Consider the following 11408-nt stretch of genomic DNA (forward strand, 5'->3'; position numbering starts at 1 on the left):
CAGGAGATCACTGAGCTGAAGAGGAAAGACGCTGAGCTGGAGCAGCTCTCACACACAGAGGATCACACCCAGTTTCTCCTCAACTACCCCTCACTGCCAGCACTCAGGGAGTCGACACACTCATCCAGCATCAACATCCGTCCTCTGAGACACTTTGAGGACGTGACGGCAGCTGTGTCAGAGCTCAGAGACATAATACAGGTCGTCCTGAGAGACACATGGACAAACATTGAACTGATGGTCAATGAAGTGGATGTATTGCTGTCAGAACCAAAGACCAAAGCTGGATTCCTAATATATTCGCAACCAATAACTTTGGATATAAATACAGCACACAAAAGTATTTTATTATCTGAGGGAAACAGAAAAGTATCACTAATGCTTCAATCTTATCCTGATCATCCTGAAAGATTCACCTATTGGAACCAGGTTCTGAGTAGAGAGAGTCTGACTGGACGTTGTTACTGGGAGGTGGAGATGAAAGGAGTAGTTTATGTAGCAGTTTCATACAAGAACATCAGAAGAACAGGACAATCAGATGAATCTAGGCTTGGATTTAATGACAAATCTTGGGCATTACGTTGTGACAGTAAAGGTTACACATTCTGGCACAACAAAGTAAGTACTTCCATTAAAAGTCCAGTTTCCTCCAGAATAGGAGTGTACCTGGACCACACAGCAGGTATTCTGTCTTTCTACAGCATCTCTGAAACCATGACTCTCCTCCACAGAGTCCAGACCAGATTCACTCAGCCGCTTCATGCTGGGGTCTGGCTGTTTAAGCCTGGAACCTCTGCTGAGTTTATCAATATTAAATAGAGTAACTGAACATACATAATAAAACTCTTTCCTATTCAAAATATCTCCTCTAAACGGTTTTACAGTAAGTATCCATTCACCCAAAGTCACACTGAGACTTGGTGGGGAGGAAGCTGGAATCAAAGCCAGTTTTTCCAAGTTACCCAACATAACATCTGTTCTCATCCTGATGACAAGGCAGAGCAATTAATATTCACAAAATTTATATGAATATTATTACAAAATAGTCAAAATATTAAAAAAAAAAACCTTTCTGAATCATTTTAACCCACATTACACTTAAGTTTGTTCTAATTGTTTCATTTTTTCACTGATGCTGGACTATCCATAACTATTAGAGTAAATCAGTAAATATACTTTTATCTGTAAATTTGGAGTCACAGAACAATGAGGACATGAAGTTGTGTAAATGCACATTGTTTTGTCTTTTCTGTTACTGACTCTTAAGTACACAAATTGAATTCTATCTTTTCCCACAAAAAGCACTTCAGCAACCTTTTTACCAAACACAAATGTAAGTCAGTGAATGCAACTGGTCTGCTGATGTGGGCTAAAACTTCCAGTTTCATAAGCCACAATGTGTTTTTGGCACGCTGCACTTTTGAACCATTAGTCTCACACAAGTGGTGCAGTTGAACCCCCAGCCACTGCTGTGCTGGATATTTATTTAAAGGAGGAAAAGGAGTTTTATCTTTTCACTTTTGCCAAATGGATCCTCATCATGAAGGATTTCTACAAATTCACATGTCAGCTGCCTTATTAAGCTGAAATTAACTGCAATGTTTGTAACTGAATCTGTTTCAGTTCGGTCTGAACTGAGTATTTCTGAATATGATCGGAATCTGTTCTGTAACTTGCCTTAAGATTTGTTGTGAATCAGTGCTATTTCATTAAACTGAATTAAATTGACTGATGTGTGTAGAGTGTGAAGGAAACATAACCTATATGGGTGCCGTCTATTTCTGCTGTACTGGATGATGTCAAGGTAATAAAGCTAAACATTGAGGTGATATGAGGGTTTATTAATAAATGCTCTGGAGAAAATATTTAAAAGTTATAATGAGATTATGCTTCCTGCTGTTTTCAGGAAATGTTTTTAAAAAACGCTGTGCATCTATCGCTCACTGCTGCTTTCTTTTTTATCAATTAGACTTATAAATACCAGCTTATGGATAAAACTACACAGATCCAAATTTAAATACAAAATGTAGATTTTGTATCTACATTTTGATTTTAGAGACAAAATTTACTCTGAGACAAAATCTCAGAGTAAATTGAGATTAATGTTATGTCTGAAGTGCTGCAACAGGACAGGTGGAAGCAGGAAAAGAGAAATTGACAGCTAGTACTGAAACTGGCAGAATGGATATTGTAAAATGTATATTTGTCAATGCAAACAGTTATTTCTCTCTGTCTGTCTCTCAGCACTGCTTCTTGTTTGTGACTCACCCTGACTGAGACCAGTTGAGCAACTTGTCATGCTGCAGCAAGCGAAAGCACAGAGAGGGGAGGGACTTGGAGATGTCTTACAGATAAATTTAAAACATGCTGCAAGTAGTGAAGAGGTGTTTTAACTAGTGTGTTAACAACTAATTTAAGCATCTTTTCAAAGGAAAAAAAGGATATCACAGGGAAATCACTCAGAGAAATCAATGGTACAGACAAAGGGTAAGTCCAGACACATCTCTGCAAAAGACAGTTGATGTTTGTTAAAACCTGGTATAGCATGAGCCTCATCAGGTTCATGGTGTAGCATGGTGTGTAACTTATTGCTTAACATGTGGTTTCAGATCTCTGAGGTTTGCAAGAGGAGTGTGTAATTGTTAAAACCGACTGTGCAGCAAAGGTATGCCTTAAACTATCAATAATTAATTGCATAGGAAATTTACTTTTTCTAAATCCCAACTTGATTTCCAGTTAATTTTATTTCAGAAATATTAAATACTTGAAGCAAAATTATTAAATTTAGCAAAACATGATCTGCTTTTTCCAAGAACATAGATCACACTTCTTTCTGTGACAGTGTATAGCTCTGAGGTCTGATTCAGAGAGGCAAATGTTTGAAATGAGGAACCTGAAACTTGGGGAACTGTGTTGATGGAAGTTGATGAGGCAAAGCGAGGAAATCTGATGGATTCTGCAAAATTATCTTCTATTTAAGTGGATTTTTATGTTCCTTACATACCTTGTCTATGAACCCAGCAACTGAATCAGAGACATCGTTTATGTTAGAAGAATCAATAATTCAAAGTTTTCTTCTGCAAAATTATGAATCAGCCAGGAAAAGCTTATTCTTTTAGCTGGAACGCAGAAACTAGCTGCATTTCCTTTACAAATGTGTGCAAATCTTTGTATTTTGCTAATGCCGAAAAAACAAAAACTAATTTTTTTTTACATTAAAAAAAGTCTAAACATTTTTATTCCATTAAATAACAAATTAAATTAAAATCAGCAAGTTCGTTTCCATGATAAGTCATTGAAAATCATGGCAGTGATGGATTTAAACAGTTACATGACATATATTCATAATTCAGTCATGATACTACTAGTGTTCGTCATCTATGAGCCATTAGAGGAGAAGTTCAGTGTGTAAGAGGCATTTTCGAGCAATTATAGTCAGCAATTTTACAAAAGAGATGTGGATTCAGAATGACAAAAAAAGGAAACAAGACAGGAAGTGATGACTTCCATGAAACTCACAAATTACAACGTAAATTTCACCCCATAAGTGAACAGAATGCAAAATAGCAGCAAACCTGCATTATTAATCCCAAAGGAAATTTAAATGTTAAATTAAATTAAAGAGATTAAATAATAGTTCAGTGAGGTCAGGGCTTTGACAGTACCAAATGGATTCATGAATTTCAGCCACTGGTTAGTAATTTTGTGAGTGAGTGACCCTGTTTGGACCGATCTTCACTTGTTCTGCAGATGACCTCAAATTGGCCTCCAAAACACTTTGGTGAAAAGAAAACTTCATGGTCGACTCAATGACTCCTAAAAACCGACGTCCCGTCTGCAAAACATCATCACTATCATCCGACCACAATATCTTAACACAAGTGCTTGTAACTTTACTCACAGTAAGATAATTATATAAAGAAATTAACCAGAAGGGATCATAGACAAAAATGCATAAATATTTCCACTAAATGTGTTGAAATGGCCAAAAGCAGGAAATGAAGTATGAAGACGTAAGAATAAGAAATGCAGCAGCAGTCTAATGTATTTGTAGATCCTCTGCCCCTCCCAACAATTGCTGTTACGTTATTTCTTCTATTAAACACACAGCTCAGCTCTGTTGCTACATTTCCTGGTTCCTCCCATTTCACATCTGACAGCTTTATGGCTGGTAGGATCACAGAGCTGAACAACTGCTGCTGATCAGTAAGTAACAAACCGATGCTTGGCTTCTTGTGAGACACTTTTACAGAATCAATAGAAACTTGACAGATTCAGTGTTTTTGGCTCAGAGAGGAAATCAGATGTGTTCAGGAAAATTATATTGCTCCATCTGACTAAATCTACTGAAAGATCTGGTTCCCATTCCACGTGGACAAAGCTACTGTGAAATGTGTTAAAGACTCCTGGGGACAAGAAGATCAGAGGACAGTCCCCAGCTGTCCTCAGTGTAGGAACAGTTTCATAATAACAGTTCAGACGATATTCACTCTGTCTCTGCATGCTGCAGTTTCAGAATTGGCACATGAAACCATTGCTGAATTAACCAAATACAGATAGAGAAAGCAAAAGCTTGAGTTGAGTCTGACGGAATAGATATTTGTTTCAAATGATTCATATGACTTCAGGTGCAAAATGTTTGCTATGCACACACTAAACATACATCTCATATTTGTGATCCTTGTTTTTTTTTTTTTTAAACATGCCAAACCTTTGGGAATTACAGTAGGTAATGCAGTCAAAATACGTATCCCAGCTAGAATAATATGGTGCTTTACACAATCTGGAGCAGAACTATAGTTCCAGCAGGACGTTGACCAGAGCTGCACCATTTCTCACTTCTTCAATTTGTGTCCATTTTTGTGAGAAAAGAGAAACTAGTCATTCCAGTCCAAAGGCTGATGCATGTGCTGCTGGCACTGCTCATGATCATGCAGTTCTGGGATTGTAGATGTCATGTCTACTGGTACTTTTAGCAATGTTGTTGTTCGGAGTTTACAAAGTTTGTCCATTGGCTAATCAATGAGTTCATTGTTTGTGCATTCAGAGGCTTGTACGACCTCTGAAGTGGTTGTGAAAGATCGGGAGGAATCACATGGGACACATATGAAGACTGATCCAGCCAGGAAGACAGGAAGGGAACCAGTTAAAGTCAGAATCATAGAGAAAGGACCTTGGGAATCAGAGAGTAAAGAAAAAGGGAGAGAAACTGGATCATTTACACATCTGGGTTATAACCTGGAGGAAGGTGCTAGACATCAGTCCAACCCTAACCGGTTTAGCAGGTGACTCACAGAAAACATGAAATTATCTTCTTGTTTTGATTCCTCATACAACACAGATAAAACTGTTGAAGATACTTCATCAAATTACTGCTTAAAAAGTTACTCACACAGGATTTATGCAGTCATATGTTCAACAGAGAAGTCTTAAGAGTAGCGCCGGTGTACTAAGGATTTAAACTGCTCTTTAATGACACATGCAGTGATAACCACTCCCATCATTTCAAACACTGACAGCCTAACAGTTTGTTTCTTGGTTCTTTTATTCTCAGATCAGACAAATTCAGAATCGCTGTTTAATCAAGTTCAAGACCCGACAAGTTAACCTGCTGCAAATCAGTGAGTAAAGAAGAAAGAGAAATCCTTATTTGGCCTGTTGATAAACAAGGAGAAAGAAGAACTATAAACATTAAAAAGTGAAATGGCACAGCAAGGAAATCACATGGAATCAGCAAAATACTCTTGTGCGATCTGTTTGGATCTACTGAAGGACCCAGTGACTATTCCCTGTGGACACAGCTACTGTATGAACTGTATTAAAGACCACTGGGATGGAGACGATGAGAGGAGAATCCACAGCTGCCCTCAGTGTAGAGAGACTTTCATACCAAGACCTGTCTTAAAGAAAAACATCATGTTAGCAGAGTTGGTGGAGGATCTGAAGAAGACTGGACTCCAAGCTGCTCCAGCTGATCACTGCTACGCTGGACCTGAAGATGTGGCCTGTGATGTCTGCACTGGGAGGAAGAGGAAAGCTATCAAGTCCTGTCTGGTTTGTTTGGTTTCTTATTGTGAGAATCATGTCCAACCTCACTATGAGGTTCCTACACTACAGAAACACCAACTGGGGGATCCCTCCAAGAAACTTCAGGATAACATCTGCCCACATCATGAGGAGGTGATGAAGATCTTCTGTCGTACTGATCAGCAGTGTATCTGTTATCTCTGCACTATGGATGAACATAAAGGCCATGAAACAGTCCCAGCTGCAGCAGAAAGAGCTGAGAAGCAGAAGAAGCTCCAGGAGAGTCGACAACAAATCCATCAGAGAATCCAGGACCAAGAGAAAGATGTGAAGCTGCTTCAACAGGAGGTGGAGGCCATCAATGTCTCTGCTGATAAAGCAGTGGAGGACAGTGAGAACATCTTCACTGGGCTGATCCGTCTCCTCCAGGAAAGAAGCTCTGATGTGAAGCAGCAGATCAGATCCCAGCAGGAAACTGAAGTGAGTCGAGTCAAAGATGTTCAGGAGAAGCTGGAGCAGGAGATCACTGAGCTGAAGAGGAAAGATGCTGAGCTGGAGCAGCTCTCACACACAGAGGATCACACCCAGTTTCTCCTCAACTACCCCTCACTGCCAGCACTCAGGGAGTCGACACACTCATCCAGCATCAACATCCGTCCTCTGAGACACTTTGAGGACGTGACAGCAGCTGTGTCAGAGATTACATATTTACTGGAGGACGTCCTGAGAGACTCATGGCCAAACATCTCACTGACGATTACTGAAGTGGATGTTTTACTCTCAGAACCAGAACCAAAGACCAGAGATGGATTCTTAAAATATTCACAGGAAATCACTTTGGATCCAAACACAGCAAACAGATTTCTGTTATTGTCTGAGGCAAACAGAAAAGTTACAGCCATGAAAGAAGAACAGTCTTATCCAGATCATCCAGACAGATTCACTGATTCATTTCAGGTTCTGAGCAAAGAGAGTCTGACTGAACGTTGTTACTGGGAGGTGGAGTGGAGAGAAGGAGGAGTTAATGTAGCAGTTTCATACCAGAACATCAGTAGAGGAGGTTCAAATGAATGTTTATTTGGAGTCAATGACAAATCTTGGTCATTTAGTTGTGACACAGACAGTTACACATTTTTACACAACAAAGTTCAAACTCCAGTATCAGGTCCAGTTTCCTCCAGAATAGGAGTGTACCTGGACCACAGAGCAGGTATTCTGTCTTTCTACAGCATCTCTGAAACCATGACTCTCCTCCACAGAGTCCAGACCAGATTCACTCAGCCTCTATATGCTGGGGTTGGTCCTTTCTTTAATGGGGATTCAACAGAGTTTGTGAAACTCAAATAGGGACACTGGGACATCAGTCACTATTTCGTTGTTTAAGGATCAATTTGATTGTAGAAATGAATGAAAAAATCTGAATTGGACTTTAGAGGTTGTAATAAATTCAGCTGCATATGCACAGTTATAAAAGTGGCAGGTTTGTTTTTGTGACCTTGAGTTTTGAAAGGTGCCTTCAAATAAAATGTATTATTTTCTGCCTGTCTTTCTAAAGTTTGATTTTGAATCAGTAGATATGATAGGAATTAATTTTCATTAATCGTCAATAAAAACAGAAGCTCATAAAGTAACAGAACAAACAAATATATTTGTCCATGTGTTTGGGTGTGGAAACATTACTGTGCTTAACAAAACTGATACCTTCAATAAATGCTGGTTCAATATTTTCACAGAACCATGACTTCTATTATTTTTTTCTGTTTATTGATGATCATTTCATGTCTCGTAATTATAGCTACTGACTACTGCAAACGATATTAACCATTCTATAAGACTTTGAACCGTTGTTTTTAATTAATCCACATGTTCATGATTAAATACAGGCAGAGAACCTTTAAGAATATTCAGAGTATTTATAAAATGTGATCGTTCTGATTTCAATAACTGATGGTAAGCTAATCTTGAATAAAGATGTTTGAGACAGCTTGTAGGTTTGTTGGGTTTATTTCACACGGCCTCAGCTTTGCTCAGTCACATACAAACACCCAAACATGCAAACTCATCCTTGCACAACCTACTTCCCCTAATACACAATGAAACAACATCTTTTGAAAAGTTATACCATATCTGTACCAAGAACAGAAAAACTTTGTTGACGGACCACAACCTCACCTCTTCCAGTTCCTCCATTGGTGAGTTGCACAACATTTCTTTCAGCTGCTTAAAGGTCCCACTAAGCTACATGTATCTGCTAAGCTTATTGCACACACAGGGTGTGAAGAGTTGTCCAAAGTGAACATATTTTTCTATCAACTTCACTTCAACTGCGCCACTGTGCAGCCCATTGAATACCAACAAAATGTGGTAATTCACCAAAACATATCAAACATGTGGAAATGAAAGAAGAATATTAGCAATGCAGAGGGTGTTTTACAGTGAGCCATCTGGTACAAAACCAGTTTATCACTTTAAAGATGTCAGTAGTTACATTTTTCGCCTGACAAAATGTTTTTTTTTCCTGTTTCCTTAAAGACAAAAGAAAAAAGGCATTGAGTGACTGATTTAAGTATAGAAACATGCTGTATACGAACAGGGAACTATAGAATAAAGTCTGAAATTACAGATTAAGGTAGCACCAATCTATGCTGACACTGTAGATTGAGTTTCTCATAATCTCAATAGATTAAATGAAACAGTTTGAGGATATATTTCTGGTTTCTTCCCTCCAAACATAATAAGTGTGATGAAAAGTAAAAGACCTGAAATGCCTTTCAGCTCTTTCTCTTTCTCCAAGGTCTACATCAATATGAGCTGATTTCGTCATGCCAGATGAAGTATGCAGGAGCCTTTAGGAGAAAACTTTCCTGAAGTAAATAGAGCCAAAGACTCAGTGAATTTAAGAGAAAAGAAAGCTGGGTTTTTTCTATGGGATACTCCTGTTTGCTTAGAAAATCCACGTTTTGTTGCTGAACGGAGAAATGGCAAGGAAACCAGATCATTTCATCCACTTATCCATCCTGCTTATCCTTACAGCACAGCTGGTGCAGAACGATAACAGTCATTGGTCGAAAGGCAGTGCTCACCTGGACAGGTAGCCAGTCCATCACAGGAGATCATCTCCAGCATTTTAAATGTTCAATAGGATTTTTAAAACTGAAACTTTCTTCAGTTTGGCTTGCTTTTCTTGTCAGTGTGTGGCGGTAATGTACGTTTGATAAAGGAGTTTATTTAGAGAATATTAAACTAATTAACTGAGACCACAATGCTTTTTATAGGTATTTTTGTCCTAATTTATCTTAAAGGCAGGAAGGCGGAGGTAAAAATTGTAGTCATTTAATTTCTAAATGACTTTTAGTGGTCAAATGAAACACTTACGCCAACTGAATGTCACATGTCTAAGTAGATTTAAAAGTAGAAATCATTTACTGAAGTGGTTGCAAAAAGTTTTGGCAGGTTAAAATATTGTTAAACCCTTTTTAGTTTGATAATTTTTGCCTGATGACCTCCCTTAAATATATGCTGCAACTGTAAGACGAAGATGGAAAACTGTCTCACAGCAGGTGGTGAAGACAGGTCAAGAGTTTTATTTATCTGTAACAAATACAGTGATTGTGCAGCAGCTGCTTTTTTACTTATGCAGTTGTATCAAATACAATCAAGACCAGATATTTCAATATCTGGAAATGACTCATCCTTTTATCTCACTACGTCTGATATCAGGTCATTTGCAGTATCAAACAACGAAAACTAGGTGGCAGCAAAGGACTATACATACATTTTTAAGACTCATGATTTACACATGAAAACTTTCATCTGTTTACGATAAATACATGCATGTATGTATGGAGTTGCACTAATAAAACGATTGTGAATGTATAAAAACTTGACTTTTCCAAATGGTTGTCATATATTGTATTTCTCAATAAAACAAAACAAATTTATCAGGAGTGGGGACATATTTTAATCAACTCATTTCTCTCAAAAATAATCAAAGGAAAGAGCTAACGTAAACCCAAGTAATACAGGAAATCATGGTTATACAAGATGAAGCTGAAATAGTAAACCACAAAACAACAGATTTCACAGAAGAGGAGCTCCTCAACCCCCTCTGAGAAAAGGGAGGAGTTTTGGATCCAGGAGGAGGAAACCATCTGTTCTATTGGTGTGACTAAAGCTTATTTCCTTTTCCTGGTTACACCCTTTCACGTACTGACACGTTACAGACTTGTTGCGCAGCAAATTTGCTTCAGGGGAAACGAAACCTAACACACAGAAACTGCTCGCCAGAGGAGAAATGGCACAGCAAGGATATCCGATGGATTCTGTAAAATTCTCCTGCTCGATTTGTTTGGATCTACTGAAAACCCCAGTGACCATCCCGTGTGGACACAACTACTGCATGAACTGTATTGGAAGTTTTTGGGATGATGAAGACAAGAAAGGAATCCACAGCTGCCCTCAGTGCAGGCAGCAGTTCACACCGAGGCCTGTTCTGGTGAAAAACACCATGCTAGCAGAGTTGGTGGAGGATGTGAGGAAGACTGGACCACAACCGGCTCCTGATGATGACTCCCTTGTGGGACCTGAAGATGTGGCCTGTGACATCTGCACTGTGAGGAAGATGAAAGCTGTCAAGTCATGTCTGGTCTGCTTGGTTTCTTACTGTGAGAATCACCTTCAACCTCACTATGACATCCCTGGACTGAAGAAACACAAGCTGGTGAATCCGTCCAAGACTCTCCAGGACAACATCTGCTCTCGACATGATGAGGTGATGAAGATCTTCTGTCGTACTGATCAACAGTGTATCTGTTATCTCTGCACTATGGATGAACATAAAGGCCATGAAACAGTCCCAGCTGCAGCAGAAAGAGCTGAGAAGCAGAAGGAGCTCCAGGAGAGTCGACAACAAATCCAGCAGAGAATCCAGGACCAAGAGAAAGATGTGAAGCTGCTTCAACAGGAGGTGGAAACCATCAATGTCTCTGCTGATAAAGCAGTGGAGGACAGTGACATAATCTTCATTACGTTGATCCGTCTCCTCCAGGAAAGAAGCTCTGAGGTGAAGCAGCAGATCAGATCCCAGCAGGAAACTGAAGTGAGTCGAGTCAAAGATGTTCAGGAGAAGCTGGAGCAGGAGATCACTGAGCTGAAGAGGAAAGACGCTGAGCTGGAGCAGCGCTCCCACACAGAGGATCACACCCAGTTTCTCCTCAACTACCCCTCACTGCCAGAACTCAGGGAGTCGACTCACTCATCCAGCATCAACATCCGTCCTCTGAGACACTTTGAGGACGTGACAGCAGCTGTGACAGAGCTCAGTGGTGTAATTCAAGACATCCTGAAAGACACATCTACGAACATCTCACTGAAGGTCACTC

General features: G+C 39.3%; 3 protein-coding genes across 4 annotated transcripts in view; all 3 read left to right on the top strand.

Moving 5' to 3' along the window:
- LOC106963281 (tripartite motif-containing protein 16-like) overlaps window positions 1-1035 on the top strand; it is a 5457-nt gene extending 4422 nt beyond the window's left edge. The window contains exon 2 of the mRNA XM_015058112.1: window positions 478-1035. Within this exon, the coding sequence (XP_014913598.1) occupies window positions 478-819 (342 nt within the window). The 3' untranslated portion in view covers window positions 820-1035. The remainder of the gene's footprint in view (window positions 1-477) is intronic.
- Window positions 1-8007, top strand: part of LOC106963279 (tripartite motif-containing protein 16-like) — a 17892-nt gene extending 9885 nt beyond the window's left edge. The window contains exons 1-2 of one of the 2 annotated variants that reach the window (XM_015058109.1): window positions 4136-4206; window positions 5555-8007. In XM_015058109.1, coding sequence (XP_014913595.1) covers window positions 5704-7374 — 1671 coding nt within the window. In that variant the 5' untranslated portion in view covers window positions 4136-4206; window positions 5555-5703 and the 3' untranslated portion in view covers window positions 7375-8007. Of the gene's footprint in view, window positions 1-4135; window positions 4207-5554 lie in introns of those variants that run through there. The other variant, XM_015058110.1, reaches the window with a different exon arrangement.
- A 1624-nt stretch (window positions 8008-9631) lies between these two features.
- LOC106963277 (tripartite motif-containing protein 16-like) overlaps window positions 9632-11408 on the top strand; it is a 6644-nt gene continuing 4867 nt past the window's right edge. The window contains exon 1 of the mRNA XM_015058108.1: window positions 9632-11408. This exon is cut by the window's right edge and continues 15 nt beyond it. Within this exon, the coding sequence (XP_014913594.1) occupies window positions 10322-11408 (1087 nt within the window). The 5' untranslated portion in view covers window positions 9632-10321.

The sequence above is a fragment of the Poecilia latipinna genome, unplaced genomic scaffold, assembly GCF_001443285.1.
Source record: "Poecilia latipinna isolate Pla-1442-1.1 unplaced genomic scaffold, P_latipinna-1.0 Scaffold1516, whole genome shotgun sequence".
NCBI lineage: Eukaryota > Metazoa > Chordata > Actinopteri > Cyprinodontiformes > Poeciliidae > Poecilia > Poecilia latipinna.